The 15,332-nt window shown below is 37.4% G+C and overlaps 1 protein-coding gene across 1 annotated transcript in view; it reads right to left on the reverse strand.

Moving 5' to 3' along the window:
* LOC126195232 (leucine-rich repeat-containing protein 9-like) overlaps window positions 1–15,332 on the reverse strand; it is a 50,610-nt gene that overhangs the window by 12,992 nt on the left and 22,286 nt on the right. The window contains exons 3-6 of the mRNA XM_049933757.1: window positions 11,866–12,006; window positions 11,655–11,789; window positions 11,370–11,549; window positions 1,823–1,978 (exon numbers count right to left, since the gene is read on the reverse strand). Coding sequence (XP_049789714.1) covers window positions 1,823–1,978; window positions 11,370–11,549; window positions 11,655–11,789; window positions 11,866–12,006 — 612 coding nt within the window. The remainder of the gene's footprint in view (window positions 1–1,822; window positions 1,979–11,369; window positions 11,550–11,654; window positions 11,790–11,865; window positions 12,007–15,332) is intronic.

The raw sequence follows: 15,332 nt of genomic DNA on the forward strand, positions 1-15,332 counted from the left end.
GGTCGTTCAAGTGGTACCATTGTGACCAGGATACTTGTATGTTTGGATTTTTGACAGTATTTTTGTTTCAGGTGATCAAAAAGCATATAATTGTGTAACAAAGTGGAACAATTTTAAACCAAATATAGTTTGACTTAGTACATGTGGAGGAGTTTTGGAATGACCCAACACTATGGACATACATGGTTGTAGAATGTTGAACCATTATTACCAAAGTTGACGCCACGTACCCAATCCAGGAAAATAATAAGCTAAGTACCAAGCAAAGAATTTATTTTTGTATTTTCTCAGTGCAGTGTTGTGTGAACATTTTGACCAGTTTTTTAGCATTGATAATTTATGAACAAATTTACAAAAAATAGATCATGATCAGAACAATGAAAGAAATATGCTGAACCTACCAGCTTAAACTAGTGTCTTTTAACAAGACATAGCCAATAAAAACATGTTTCAGGATGTATTAGTCAATAGTCAACCAAAACAGTTAAATGAAATCAGCTGGACATTAGCATGTTAGATTCGAGCCCAGACCGTGGGAAACAAGAACAGTTGCTTGTAAGTGAAACAATGCTGAGTGAAAAATCCAAACAGTTAAATTTACAAGACATGTTTACTGCATTAATATCATCAAGGGAAAAAATAGTGAAAACTTGAAAAAAAAATAGTGAAACACTTGAAAAACTGTCATCAATGGAAAAAATTTGTGAAAAACATGAAAAGTCAATAGTCTCATAATGTAATATCACTAGAGCTGAACTTAATGCACCAATTTCTAATGTTAAAAAAGACTTGGTTGGTGCTTTTTCTACAAGCTGTAACCTTTACAAATAAGCTAAATGAAAAAAACAGACAGTGTTGCCTCAGATGTAGATGGAAAGGTTCAGAAGATAGCTGAGATAATAGTCTCAAATTTGTCAAACTTACATAGTGATGTCACTATTATCAAAAAACAAGTACAATAGTTAAAATATGGAGCTTACCTAAAAACATTCTGTAATGTAAGACACCCAAGCTATCTTACTATGCCACTAAATTGTTTCCCTGGTGACAAGCATATTCATCCAGTCGATTTTATACAACAGTGACATTATAACTATTCTGGATTAAATCTCACTTTGGCACAGAAAGGGGTGAATTATGCTGCTACAAAAATCTTTGGTCATTTGCCAAATAGTATTAAAGTCTGACAGATAGCCTACCAACATTTAAAAGCAAATTAAAAGAATTTCCGAATGACAACGCCTTCTACTCAATAGATGAATTCTTAGAGTTGAGGTAGTAACTGTAAAAAAATAAATAAATAAAAATAAAAAAATTATTTTGTGTGAAGAAAACTTATTTTAAAGTGGCACATTCCACATCATTACGAAACGTCGTATTCATGATCTATGGAACAACGATTAGTGTGTGTGTGTGTGTGTGTGTGTGTAGGGGGGGGGGGGGGGGCGGTCGCGGTCGCGTTTGTGCTTGTGTGAGAGGTGAATAATATCCAGCACTATTTTTCATTGTGCCTCTGGCACTCAACACCCCTTTGATCTGGTAATTGTATCCTTTCATATTGTTGTTATTCCATCCAGGATTTTCCATTGGTTGAATGTGTACCGTATTAGAACTGTAAGAGATTTCATTCAAACATTTAGCAGTGTTCTCTGTCTTGTTTATATGCCTACCAACAACTGCCTAACTATATGGTGAGTTGTCACCATCTCTCCTTCCAATTTATATTCAAGAAAATTTTGTAGTGTTTGTGTGTTGCATAAGATGTTCTAGAAAAACAATAAGGTGTCAAATAGTATGAGTAACTGTAGAGCAGATAACAAACCTGAGCAGCTAATGACATATAAATCTGGTACCATTTTCTGAATCTTGCTAATGCATCTCTATTTTCTTCTTGCTTTATCCAGATCTCTTTATAATAATCACCCAGGAGTTTGTACTTCAATATGCGGAACTGAAGAAGTAGGTTACTATAAAACAGCTGAAAATAAAAAAAAATGTTTTCAGCAGAGAAGGAAAGAACACAACATTAAAAAATGTACATGATTTTTAAATTTAACCATTTGTATACAATAACGTCTTCCAAAGAGGAATGTCTGCTTCAGTTAAAAGCTAACACTTCATTCAGATGTTAGATACATTAATTTTAGATCAGCTGAAGTTATAACAAAAAGATATATGTTTTCATCTCTCACTGTATTTATTGAGAAGTGTGCATCTGTTCTCTAAATATTAATAAATTTAAGCTTCTTGTCTGAACTGATCATCATCCAGTTTCACTTTCAGAGAAGGCTACACTCAAGACAAGTACCTTCAGAAAAGACATCCTAATACTTAAGTTTATATCAAAAAATTCCTCTTCTTCAGAAACGCTTTCCTTATTACAGCCGGTCTACATTTTATATCCCCCTTATTTTGCTCCCCAAATAGCAGAACTCATTTACTACTTCTGGTGACTCATTTTCTAATCTACTCCCACTACATTTCCTAGTTTAATTCAAGTACATTCAATTACCCTTGTCTTACTTTTATTGATTGTCATCTTACAATATGTTTTCTGGACACTATTCATTTCATTCAACTGCTCTTCCAAGTCCTTGCTTTACCTTATTAAGTTCCACAGGGAATAGACTACAACCTCTCTCCACTGTAGCATTCTGATCATGTTCTCTGAGTCTTATAGCTTCACTTTGGTTTCTGTATAAGTTTGTAGGTCTTCTGTGCAGGAAATGTACTGAATGAAACACTAACACCATAAGGTACATATATACATGTTTTATTACTATCACAAGTACTACAGAAACACATTTATACAACATAGAAGTCAGCAACAGACTAACTCATTCCAGAGGGAGTACACCTACCTTCACACATTGCAAAAGAACAAAGGTGTTATTACTGTCAATGACCGTACTTTATGGCATATTCCACATCTCCAATGGGTGGCGTCCCCATGGAGGCCTTCCTCCTAGTAGTGCAGAGCACCAAAGGAGGAGGTGTATCTTCTTTCCCTGGTTGAAGATGTAATCACCAACGTGTGGTGGTGGTTGATGGGTGTGGCCATAAGAGGATCATGGAGTGACATCCAGAGGGATGTGAGGAAAATGGGCCAGGGGTTTTAATGGCAGTTGCTAGATGTTTCCAAAGAGGTATATGTAAGATAAAAAAGGAAGCAATGCACTGTAGCAGAGATGCTGTTAGATGAGAGAGATGTAACTGTCACTTCTTTTTTAAGTCAACAAAAAGAGTGGAACCTGTACTTTGTCTGGATGAAGAGAGTACGTGAACATTTTGGTGCTCTTCTTATTGTTACAGTTTTGTTAATAAATCAAAGTTAAATGTCATAAAACATTTCTAATTCAAAACTTCAATTCATTATCCAGTCAGTAAAAAAAAAATGCTTATAATACAAGGTGTTGCATGCAGCAGCTCTACTTGGCAAGGCATTTTGGTTTGCCACTGTGTGTAGACAGTTTAACATGAAGTGTGGGCATCCTGAGCATGGTATCACCTTTAGGATCCAAGCAGGTTTAAGACTGAGCACCGATACTGTTATGGGTTTCTCATGGAGAAGTATGTGAAAGGTGTTGTCTCCTCTCTACAGGACCTTGTTGGGACTGGAGTATGGAGGCTGGGCAGACACCCATATGATGTCATCATGCATTATGACAAACTCACAATTTGCCAGGGCCTTGGGTATGAAGAGCTTGGAGGATCTGTGAGGTTGTGGCAGTGGTGTTCTAATGCATAAAATGTGCTGTTTCACTTGCCTGATTAGGTCTGTCAGCTCCTTCAAGACCAACAGTTCTGTCAGTTTGATTAACTCGTCTGGAGGGTTCAGTGGATTGCCATACAAGATCTCAGCTAATGATGTCTGCAGGTCCTCCTTAAAAGCCCAATGTACACCCAATAACACCCATGGTTGGGATTGTGTCGACTGAACCTCATGACATAGTGCTGCTTTTAACGCATAGTGCCATCATCCTAACAGTCCATTGCTCTGTGGGTAGTAGTCACTGGTGCAGTAACATTTAACCCTGCAAACGTTGCACAACTCCAAGAACAGGGCTGACTTAAACTGGTAGCCTTGCTGATGGTAGCCAGACATCTGAAGTGCAAAATCCATAGCTGCACAAACATCCTCACTGAGGTCGCTGCAGTAATTTCTGTTAGGGACACTGCTTCAAACCACTATGTAACATGGTCAACTATGGAAAGTACATATCTGTTGCAACTGACTCTGATACCAGGCCAGCAGATCCAGATTCACATGTTGCAGCCTACCTGCAGAGTGTCAAACTGTGTGAGAGAGAGGCTGGCATGGCTGCCCATTTTGCAGCACCACCTTGCTTTGTAAGCCTGTGTCCGTTGTCTGCAATTTCGTTTCAAATATACCCAGACAAAACGATCAGTGAGTGTCTTGGTAGAAGATTGTGTCCCAGGGTGTGACGAGGAGTGAAGGCTGTCGAAGAAGTGTTTCTGCACTAGAAGTGGAACTAATGGGTGGATTCTGCCTTGTGACACATTGCATCAGATTGGTTTGTCCTAACTGGGAAGAGTGGGGCATTCAAATTTCAGGCTGGTTGATTCATCCCACAAGAGTTTACAGATTTGTGGATCTTGTGTGTGTGTGCGCGAGTGTATACATGTCCTTTTTTCCCCTCTAAGGTAAGTCTTTCCGCTCCCAGGACTGGAATGACTCCTTACCCTCTCCCTTAAAACCCACATCCTTTCATATTTTCCTCTCCTTCCCTCTTTCCTGATGAAGCAAACTTGGGTTGCGAAAGCTTGAAATTTGTGTGTGTGTTTGTGCGATTTTTATTGTGTCTATCTACCAGTGCTTTCCCATTTGGTAAGTCACAGCATCTTTGTTTTTATATATATTTAAATAGTTTCACACTTACATCATTCAGCTGGAACTGTTGCATATCAAGTCTCAATCATAAACATGGTGGCAGTATTCAAAATGTCTGCTGCTCTACCATGCTCCAAAGTGACTTGAGTAGTGATGTCGGTCTAGGCAGTCTCTGTGTCAGTTGTGTTGGTTGTTTGTTTTGGTTGCTCATAGTCTGGCCAATGCCAGTCTGTGTGCACTGTGGCAGACCTGGCATTGTATGAATTTTGTGCAGTGTCATGTCTAATGCCCAATGGTTTAAATGTTGCCTGCCTTGTCTGGGAAATGCAAGGGGCACACGGGGCACGAGGGGGGGGGGGGGGGAGGGGGATGCATGCACACTGTTAGCAAAGTTCACAGCACAGACCTGTTGTGGTGAATAATCTTGCAGAGCATTACATTCTGACTGTATGTTTGTGTCATTGCCGACATTAAGGTGCGTACTGTCACAATAGTTTCCTGGAGAGCAACCTGTGGATGTCACTGCAGACTGCCAGTGATACTGGGTACTGACACTCCACTACTGGTTTCCCTGAGAGTGTTCATGTGAAATGTGGGAAGACATGAAAATGATGGAGAAAATCCATGCATAAAGAACAGTTCTCAAACATCAGTAACCAAAACTTGCCATGTGGAAGTTCCATCATCATCAGAGGTCCACGAAGTGCATGACAGGTCCAAAAAGACTGGTATTGGTATTGCTTGTGGGAGTAGTTGGATGACCAGTGTTGTCAGCTCCATCGATGGGTTCTCCCTGGGGATGGTGCTTTCTTCTGACTCTGTGTTGATCAGGAAGTAATGATTCATTGAGTGGTCTAACACATCTAATCTATCTACTGCTGTCATGCAGAGATGGAGCAAAACTAGTTTGACCCATATGTCTGAGCAAATACAAAAGGGTAGGGGTCTATAGATTGTCTGCAGTCGCGGTGGATAATGGCACCCCTTAGGGACATGACAGCAAGGGTCAGGAAGGAACATCAGGTGCACTCGGTGTGTGTTCTTGGGGGCCTCGTTCAGTACGCTGAACTGCAGCAGCCATTGAGGGAAGAGGGTCAAGCCAGCTGCAGATTGTGGTGCACATTGGAACAAACAATGCCTATCATCTGGAATCCAAGATCTTACTTGGATCTTTCCAGGAACTGGCAGAGAAGATTGAGAAGACCAGCCTTGCACACAGAGTTTCAACAAAGCTCACAATTTGCAACACTGTCCCTAGAACTGATTGTCTCCTTCTGGTTCTGAGTTGAGTGGAAGGAAGTTTTGTTAGTGGTGGGCATGACAAGACATCCTGTAGAACAGTATTAGATGCCTTCTCTGAAAACTATCCAGAACAGATGCCTTGGAACTCCACTCATGAAGGAAATATATTATATCTAATTTCAATAAATAGATCTGAACTCTTTGAGGATGTCCACATTGAGACCATGAGGCAGTTGTGCCAACAATGATTGCCAAAGGTAGAACTAAAAGAAGTTTAAAGATCTGATGTTCAATAAACCAGGTAAAAAAGCTGTAGAGTCATATCTCGGTGAGGAATTTGAAACTTTCAGCACAGGACAGAAGCATGTAGTGGAACTGTTATGGCTCAAGTTCAAAAGAATAGTTGAAAATGCAGTGGATAGATAGATATCCAGCAGAGCATGTCATAATGGGAGGGGCCCTCTGTGGCATACAGTCACAGAAAATACACTTCTAAAAAAACAAAAACTAGTACGTAAGAGATGCAGAACAAAGCACAGGGCTGACTGAAATGCATTTGGCTATCAAGAGAGCAATGTGTCAAGCCTTCAATGACTACTGTAGCAGAATAGTGGCAAATGATATTTCACAAGACCCAAAGAAACTCTGGTTGTACATAAAGGTTGTTTGTACACCAAAGTTAGTGTCCACTGACTCACAAATGAGACAGGAAATGAAACTGAAGGTAGCAAAGCAAAAGCTGACGTGCTTAACCCAAATTTCAAATGTTCAAGTACAAAGAAAAACCCAGGACATTTTTGCCCCATTTAAATCCCCATACCACTGAAAAGGTAGCTGAGATCACTATTAGGGTCAGTACTGTTGAGAAACAGCTGAAATCATTAAAACTGGACGAAGCTACCGGGCCCAATGGAATCCCTTTCAGATCCTACCTTGAATTTGTGGCTTAGTTAGTCCCTTTTATAATTATAATCTCATAGATCCCTCGAACAAATAACTGTTCTCAGTAGTGGAAGAAAGTATAGGTAACACCTGACTACAAGAAGGGTAGCAGAAGTGATCCACAAAATTTCCATCCAATATCCTTGACAGTGATTTGTTGTAGGATCATAGTACATATCCTGGATTCAAAACTAATGAGATATCTCAAACAGGATGACCTCCTCCACGCCAACTAACATGGAATCCAAAAACATCTATCACGTGAAACCCAACTTACACTTTTCTCACAACATATTGAAAGCTATGAATCAAGGCAGCCTGGTATATGTGGTATTTCTTGATTTCCAAAAGGAATGTGGCTTAGTATCATACCTATGTGCACATATCTATGCGCAAACAACCTTAACTGAGGCAACCAGCTCTGTCAGAGAGCATTTTACAAGACATGGACTGCACAGAAATCGGCTAGGCAAGAAAGTGCTGGACAAAGAAATCCTCCAAGCAATAAAAGCAGTAGGGGTAGACATGCACAAAAAGCTTGGACTAACTGCAATAGGTTCATTGCCAATGACTAAACAAATAGAGAATGCACCAACAGCACATGAGGAAGAAACATCTCTGGCTACATCTCTAGAAGAAATTAGGCCTACATCAGCATCAGAATGGGAACCATCATTGTTACTGTTGGCATCATCAGGAGCAGTAGTAGAAAATGTATCAGCTACAGAAACACCTCCACAAACTGCAGCAGAAATTACACCAGCAACAGCAACTACCAAAAGGAGGGAAGATAACTACAGCATAAGAAGTAGAATAAAGTGTTGAGGTAAGCGGAAAACAGTGCCTCCTCTCCGTCTTTTTTTTTTTTTTTTTTTAGTGGAACACAGCAAGGCGAAGAAGCCCATAAAACAGGTAGTGTAAAAGATATTATAGCTCCTAACCAAACTGCTCATTTTTTAAGGCAATAACAATCTGATCTTAAAATTTGCTACCTGAATACTCAAGGAGTAAAAGACAAAGAATTTATTGTAAATAATTTTGGACTAGAGAACAAAATTGATATTTATTGTCTGAGTGAACAGTGGGCAACAGAGAGTGAACTTACAGCTATAAAATTTGATAACTATAAAGTAGCAAATGGTTACTGCAGAAAAGTGCATAAAAGGGGTGGTGTGGCATTGTATACTAACCAGTCACTCATCTGCTCCAATAATAGGTTGGATCTATACTATTTGTGTGATGAACAGAATTTTGAAGCCACTGGTATAATTAGTGACAATTTTAAGTTAGTGATAATAGCCTTATACAGATCACCTAAGGGTATCATTAGCGTATTTTTAGAAAAACTGGACATGCTGTTAGGTGTATTTAGAAAGACAAAATGGTTACATTATGACATTGTAATAGGTGGAGATTTGAATGCAGATTTTGATGTAACAACAGCCAAACATAGCGTCACTGATCTCAAAAATCTAAGACAGTACAAAAATGGTTGAAATGGCTCTGAGCACTATGGGACTTAACATCTGAGGTCATCAGTCGCTTAGAACTACTTAAACCTAAGGACATCACACACATCCATGCCCGAGGCAGAATTCGAATCTGCAACCACAGCGGTCACGCGGTTCCAGACTGAAGTGCCTAAGACAGCACAATCTGCACTTTATCAATAATAGACCCACAAGAGATGAAGCATGTCTTGACAATGTCTTTGTCAGTTTCAATAGTGCAGAAGAATCATGAGATGTGACAGTATTCCCACCCTCAGATCATGATGCTGTATCATTAAATTACATAAGTAGGTTCTGTGATGATAGGAGTAACATTAATAAGTCTGTCTGAAAAATGATAAAGTTGACAGGTTTTGTAAGTCCCTTACTAACAGAGACTGGTTTGGCCAATGGTCTGGTGACACAAATTATAGTATATGTAAAGATCTGTCAGCAAAACTAATATTCGAAAGGTTTTTGAAAGCATTTTTGACACAATTTAATTGCTGCATTCTGATAAAGAAATGCAAAGTAATCGACAAAGGCTCCAAAGGCAAGGGTATAAACACACAAAAGCCATGGTATACTCAACAACTACCAAATCTGAAAAATCAAGTTATGTTGTTGGATAGTACACATCAAAATCTGAAGACCAACCATGCCAGATCAGCCTATGTACAATGTAGGAATAAGTACAAAAAAGCCATTGTGGAAGCCAAAAGAGCACACAGCTTTGGCAGTATTGAGAATTCCATGAATAAATACAAAGCTGCATGGAAATTAATAAATACTGTTACTAAAGAAAAAATACTGTTACTAAAGAAAAAAAAATACTGTTACTAAAGAAAAAAATCAGTATATGCCCTCAGAAATTCAATGATTTCTTTATTGAATCAGTAGAAGAAGTAGGAAATGCTATCACAAAACCTGTCATTAGCTCATATCAGATTCTTTCAAAAACGTCTGTAAACCACTAGCAAATACAAGTATGTTTACCTTCTCTGAAGTCCCACCTAGTCTCGTCCTAAAAACCATTAAACATCTTAAATCATCTGAGAGTGTAGACATATATGACATTCTTGTAACACTCTAAAAAAAAGTAATAGATTGTACTGTGTACCCTTTAATAGCATACTGCATAAATAAGTGTATATCTGAGGGATATTTTCCTGATGAGCTTAAAGTGTCCAGGGTAGTCCCAATATATAAAAAAGGATATACTGACTCACCTTCAAGTTACAGATCAACTTCCATAGTCCCAGTTCTTTCTAAAGTGTTTTAATGTGTGATACACTAACAGTTATCCATGTAATTTGAAAATGCACGAATAATTAGCAAATCACAGTATGGTTTTAGGAAAAACTTGTCAACTGTTGATGCTATAGACTCAGTAGTCAAATACATACATCAAGTGTTTGAGGATAAAGGATTTGCTCAAGTCACCTTTTGTGATCTAAGTAAAGCTTTTGAGTGTGTAAAGCATAAAATACTTCTAGAAAAAATGGATTACTACAGCATTGTAGGTAACAGCCTTAAACTATTAAAATCATACCTACAGGATCACAAGCAAGCTGTTTGTGTAGGTAAAGAAAAGTCCAATAGTGACCTTGGACTTTTTGCAGATGATGCTGTTATCCATGATGGAGTACTGGCTGAAAGAAGCTGCATAAATATCCAGTCAGACCTTGATAGGATTTCAAACTGGTGCAAATATTGGCAGCTTGCTTTAAATGTTCAGAAATATAAAACCGTGCACTTCAGAAAACGAAATAATGTAGTGTACTATGACTATAATATCCTATGACTATAATATCAATGAGTCACAATTGGAATCAGTCAACTCATACAAATACCTGGGTGTAGCACTTTGCAGGGAAGTGAAATGGAATGATCACATAGGCTCAGTCAAGGGTGAAACAGGTAGCACACTTTTGTTTATTGCTAGAATACTATGTAAATGCAACTAGTCTACAAATGAGACTCCTTACAAATGACTAGTGCAACTGATTCGAGAATACTGCTAAATTGTGTGGGGGACATCCCAAAACAAATTAGCAGGGGATGTTGAACATATACAGAGAAGGGCAGCACGAATGGTCATAGGTTGGTTGATCCATGGGAGTGTGTCACTGAGGTGTTGAAAGAACTGACCAGCAGAATCTTGAAGATAGATGGAGACTATCTGGAAAAAGTCATAGATGTAGATGTACGTGAGTCTTGTTTGACACTGTTTCCAACTTTTGACCAAGTTAACATTCCAAGAGTGAAATATAGCATGGATTCAGTGATGATTTGGGCAGCCACATCATGGTATTCCATGGGCCCCATGCTTATTCTGCAAGGTCACCTTACTGCAAAAGCTTATGTGACCATTCTGGCAGATTAGGTCCATCCCGTGGTACAATGTTTGTTCCACTGTGGTGATGCTATGTTCCAAGACAACAGGGCTCCTGTTCACATGGCTTGCATAATCTAGGACTGATTTTGTGAAACAGAGGGTGTATTGTTGCCTCTCTCCTGGTCACCACAGTCATTAGATCTCAGTATTATCGAGGCTTTGTGGTCTACTTTGGAGATAATGGTACATGATAACTATTCACCTCCATCATTGGTACCTTAAATTGCCACTACTTTGCTGGAAGAATGCTATAACTATACAGGAAGTAGTCCAAAGATGAACACTAAAATATCACAAAATAATATTACCAATTATTAACCGATACAAATAAATATACATGTTGTTTGAATCTTCTAAAACTAGACAAATATCATGAGGAGGAGGATTCATCAAAAAACATAAAAGAAATTGTGTTAACAATATTTTGTTACTTTCAAGAAGTTACCGTCACTCTGCTTCTCTCTCTTTGATCAACTGGATATCCATCCAAGATTTCCAGCTTGTTTAAATGATAGATAATATATGAGCTGTAGTTCAAGAGTTCAGTCATTGGTTGCATGTCATGCTGAGAGTCTGCAAGTATTAGAGATGTGAGAGATGGAAGTTCTGCCAAACTGATTATTTCCTGAAAGACAAAAGATACATTACCTGCAGATTGACATAAAGAATTATATTAGCAGAATTGGTATGAATGATAAAATTAGATAATTTAAAGTAGACACAAAATTACCTTCAGGGAAAAGATTGGATTGGCAGCCAAATTCAAGGTATGTAAATTTTTGTTTTCCTTCAATGATGAGCCTATTTCCTTGATTTTATTATTATTTAGATACAGTTCACACAAATTCTTCTGAGATTCAAGATTCTGCAACAACTGAAAATTAGATGTGATCATATGCTAGGTTTACATAGGAAAATTAGGATTTCTTTTGAGTACTCACCTTAATACAGGAAATTTCATTTCCTGATAACCACAAAGTTTGCAATTTCTGCACGTGCTTAAGATCAGGTATTTCTTGGATCACATTGGAGTATAAGCACAGTTTCTCCAAATGATAGCACTCTTCCACAGCATTTACATTCTGGAAATGTATAGATGCAATAAAAAGAAAAAAAAAACATGATTTCAGAATACACTAGACAGTAACACGAGACTAGTAATATTTTTTTCAAACTATCTGAAAAGTTGATGTCGGTTTGAAGTCCACCACAAGAAGGATTTTAGGAAACAATTTGCTGTGGTCTGCTATTTTTGCACCCAAATAAACTGATTACACTGGTTTATATCAGTAATAATACTCATGCAAAATATACATGCAGTTGTTTTATGGCAAATATCGCTGTTGGTGAGTATATATCTTTTTATAAGCCCATTATTGAAAAAATAATCTGCTCTGATCATACTACATAATTTTACATCTTTCTTTATACTTATGCGAAATTTAAAGATGTTTTGACCATGCACAAGTTACCTTAATTTTTTTTAATAAGAAAAATAAGACTTCAGTAACACTGTTGAATTAAATAAATAGTGACACAATCTTACATTCAGCCTGAACAGTAATTCCAAAGGTGCAATACCATGAAGTTACAGTGTTGTCACAGTTCACTGTGACTTCACTCATGAGAAATGATGTGTAATTTGTGGCAATCTTACTAACAGTTATTAGCCGTATTGAGACTTACAATTATTAGTCCTTTCTTCAATATTCTCTGATAAATTATCTAGTATGGAAACAACAATTACTCAGCAGGAAACCATAAAGCACATTATTAATCTATTATTTTAAGATTTCATTAACATTGTGTTGATGAGCTGTTACAGACGTTTCACCAGCAACAATAGCAGCAACAGTAACAGTAACTACAGTACCACTAAAAAGAGAGAAGAGAGCTATAGTGGAAGAAGTAGTTTCAAGTGTTGTGGGTAAGCAGAAAATAGTCCCTCTTCTCTGTCTAAATGATTTTTAAGTGGAAGGCAGCAAGGTGAAGAAGCCCAAAAGATAAATACTGTAAAAGCTTTTATACCACTCACCAAAACGGTTCAGTCTAAAATAAATACCGGTAACAGTTATGATTTAAAAATTTGCTCCTGGTATCTGAACATTCAAGGAGTAAATGATAAAGAATTTTTTCTAAATAATTTTGGATTAGATAATAAATATGATTCTTTTAGGTTTCCATGCCTCAATCTGTAAAATCAACACAGAATCCTTGTAAGAGGGATTTGTTTTTCGGACTGTTTGTCTGTCTGACTGTTAAGCATCCTTGTTCTAAGGAACAGATAGACGTATCAAATTCAAATTTACCAATATTATGAGAAGGAAAGTTGCTACTCACCATATAGTGGAGATGCTGAGTCACGATATATGGTGAGTAGCAACTTTCCTTCTCATAACATTTTTACATTCCATCCTGGATTTTCCATCGTTTGAAATTCAAATTTATGTCACATATTAAGATCTATGTTGCCTTGGAGGTGTAAAAATTTTATGCTTCAATCTCATTTCAATCAAAGGATATGGCAATTTATGTCACACATTTTGATATTTGAAAACTCACTCATAAAAACTTATAATGTGATTCCTGTTGACTTAGAATCATGAAATTTGACAAGAACTTAGGTTTCACACTGCAAGTACAGGAAAAAAAATCCAAAAATCATTAATTTTTAATTGTATGATATGAAAAAAAAATTGTCGTTTTTCATCCATCTGGTGATGCAATCAAAAAATTATATTTTCACACTATCAAAGTCATTCACCAAACCCTTAGGGTACTTTCTGTTGACCTAGAATCATGAAATCTGTCTGTGGATGAACTATCTATATACATAATTAAGTTTGCATGGAAAACCTCAGTGCGCGAGTCGTACTTGCACTTGGCCAATTTCTTTTTGTTGTAGAGAACACTGTGCTACTGAGAATGATTTGTAGTTGTCAAATTTGGTAACTATAATATAGCAAACAGCTATTGTAGAAAACTGCATGTAGGAGGTGGTGTGGTAATCTATGTAAACCAGTCACTCAATTGTTCTGTTATTAGAGTGGATCTAGATTTTTTGTGGCTAGAACAGAACTCTGAAAATCCTTACACAGCTCACCTAAGGTGATATAGTTACTGACAATTTCAGATTAGTAATAATATCCTTGTACTAAGTGTATCATCAACATATTTCTAGGGAAATTGGACACACTGTTAGATGTATTCAGGGAGACTAGATGGGTGCATTATGACATTGTAATATGTGGAGGTCTGAATGCAGATTTTGATACATCAACATGTAGTGTCACTGAGCTGTAAAATTTTCTGAGACAGTGCAATTTACATTGTATCTGTAATAAGCCCACAATAGATCAAGCACATCCTGACACTAGTTTTATCAAATTTAAACCTACAGAAGAATTACGTGATGTGACAGTATTTTCATTTTCAGATAATAATTCAATATTTTTAAATTATATATGTAGATTCCATTCTGATAAGAGTAATATCCCAAAAGCTGTGATCACCTGAGCTGTCACTGATGAAAAAATTGTCTGGTTTTGAAAGTATCTTGTTGGTAGAGATTGGTTTAGCGAATGTTATTGTGACATACGTTATACTTTAAGTATGGTAATGATTTGTCAGGAAAGATAATATTGAATGTTTTTTATACAATTTGTGACAATTTAATGACAGCATTCTCATAAAGAAATGTAAAATAACTGTCGAAGATTTCAAAAACCAAGACTACAGACAGAAACTATGGTATACTAACTTCCTGGCAGATTACCACTCTGTGCCAGACCAGGACTCTCACCACGGACCTTTGCATTCTGTGGGCAAGTGCTCTACTGACTGAGTTACCCAGGCATGACTGATGACCCATACTCACAGCTTTTTTTTTCTTTTGCCATCACTCTGGCAAGAAAGGAGGGGAGTCAAGCCTTGAAGCTACGTCAAGTATTTGAGGACAAAGGCTCTGATCAAGTCAATTTTCAAGGTCTAAACACAGCCTCTGAGTGTGTAGGGCATACACTACTTGTAGAATGAATGGGGTTTTATGGCATTAGAGATAACAGCCTTAAACTATTAAACTCATAGCTACGGAACTGTAAGCACGTTGTCTGTCTTGGCAAAGAAATGTCAAGTATGGAACAAGGTAGGTAGGAGTTCCATGCCACTTTTTTCTTTTTGATTGTGACAATGATTAATGATCTGCCATCATTTAGTAAATAAAGTACAGTTCTATTTGCAAATGATATTAATTTTCTTTATAGTAGTCATGGTTACAGTAGCCTTAAAACTTGTGTTGCAAAGGCAATTGATCAAGCATCCAATTGGCTTAAGGCAAATGGAGTCTTGCTGAATGAAAACAAAATGTAGTGGATGGTTTTTAGTCTAAAAGATAAGCTTCCGCCAGATG

The sequence above is a fragment of the Schistocerca nitens genome, chromosome 7 (genome assembly GCF_023898315.1).
Source record: "Schistocerca nitens isolate TAMUIC-IGC-003100 chromosome 7, iqSchNite1.1, whole genome shotgun sequence".
NCBI classification, from domain to species: domain Eukaryota; kingdom Metazoa; phylum Arthropoda; class Insecta; order Orthoptera; family Acrididae; genus Schistocerca; species Schistocerca nitens.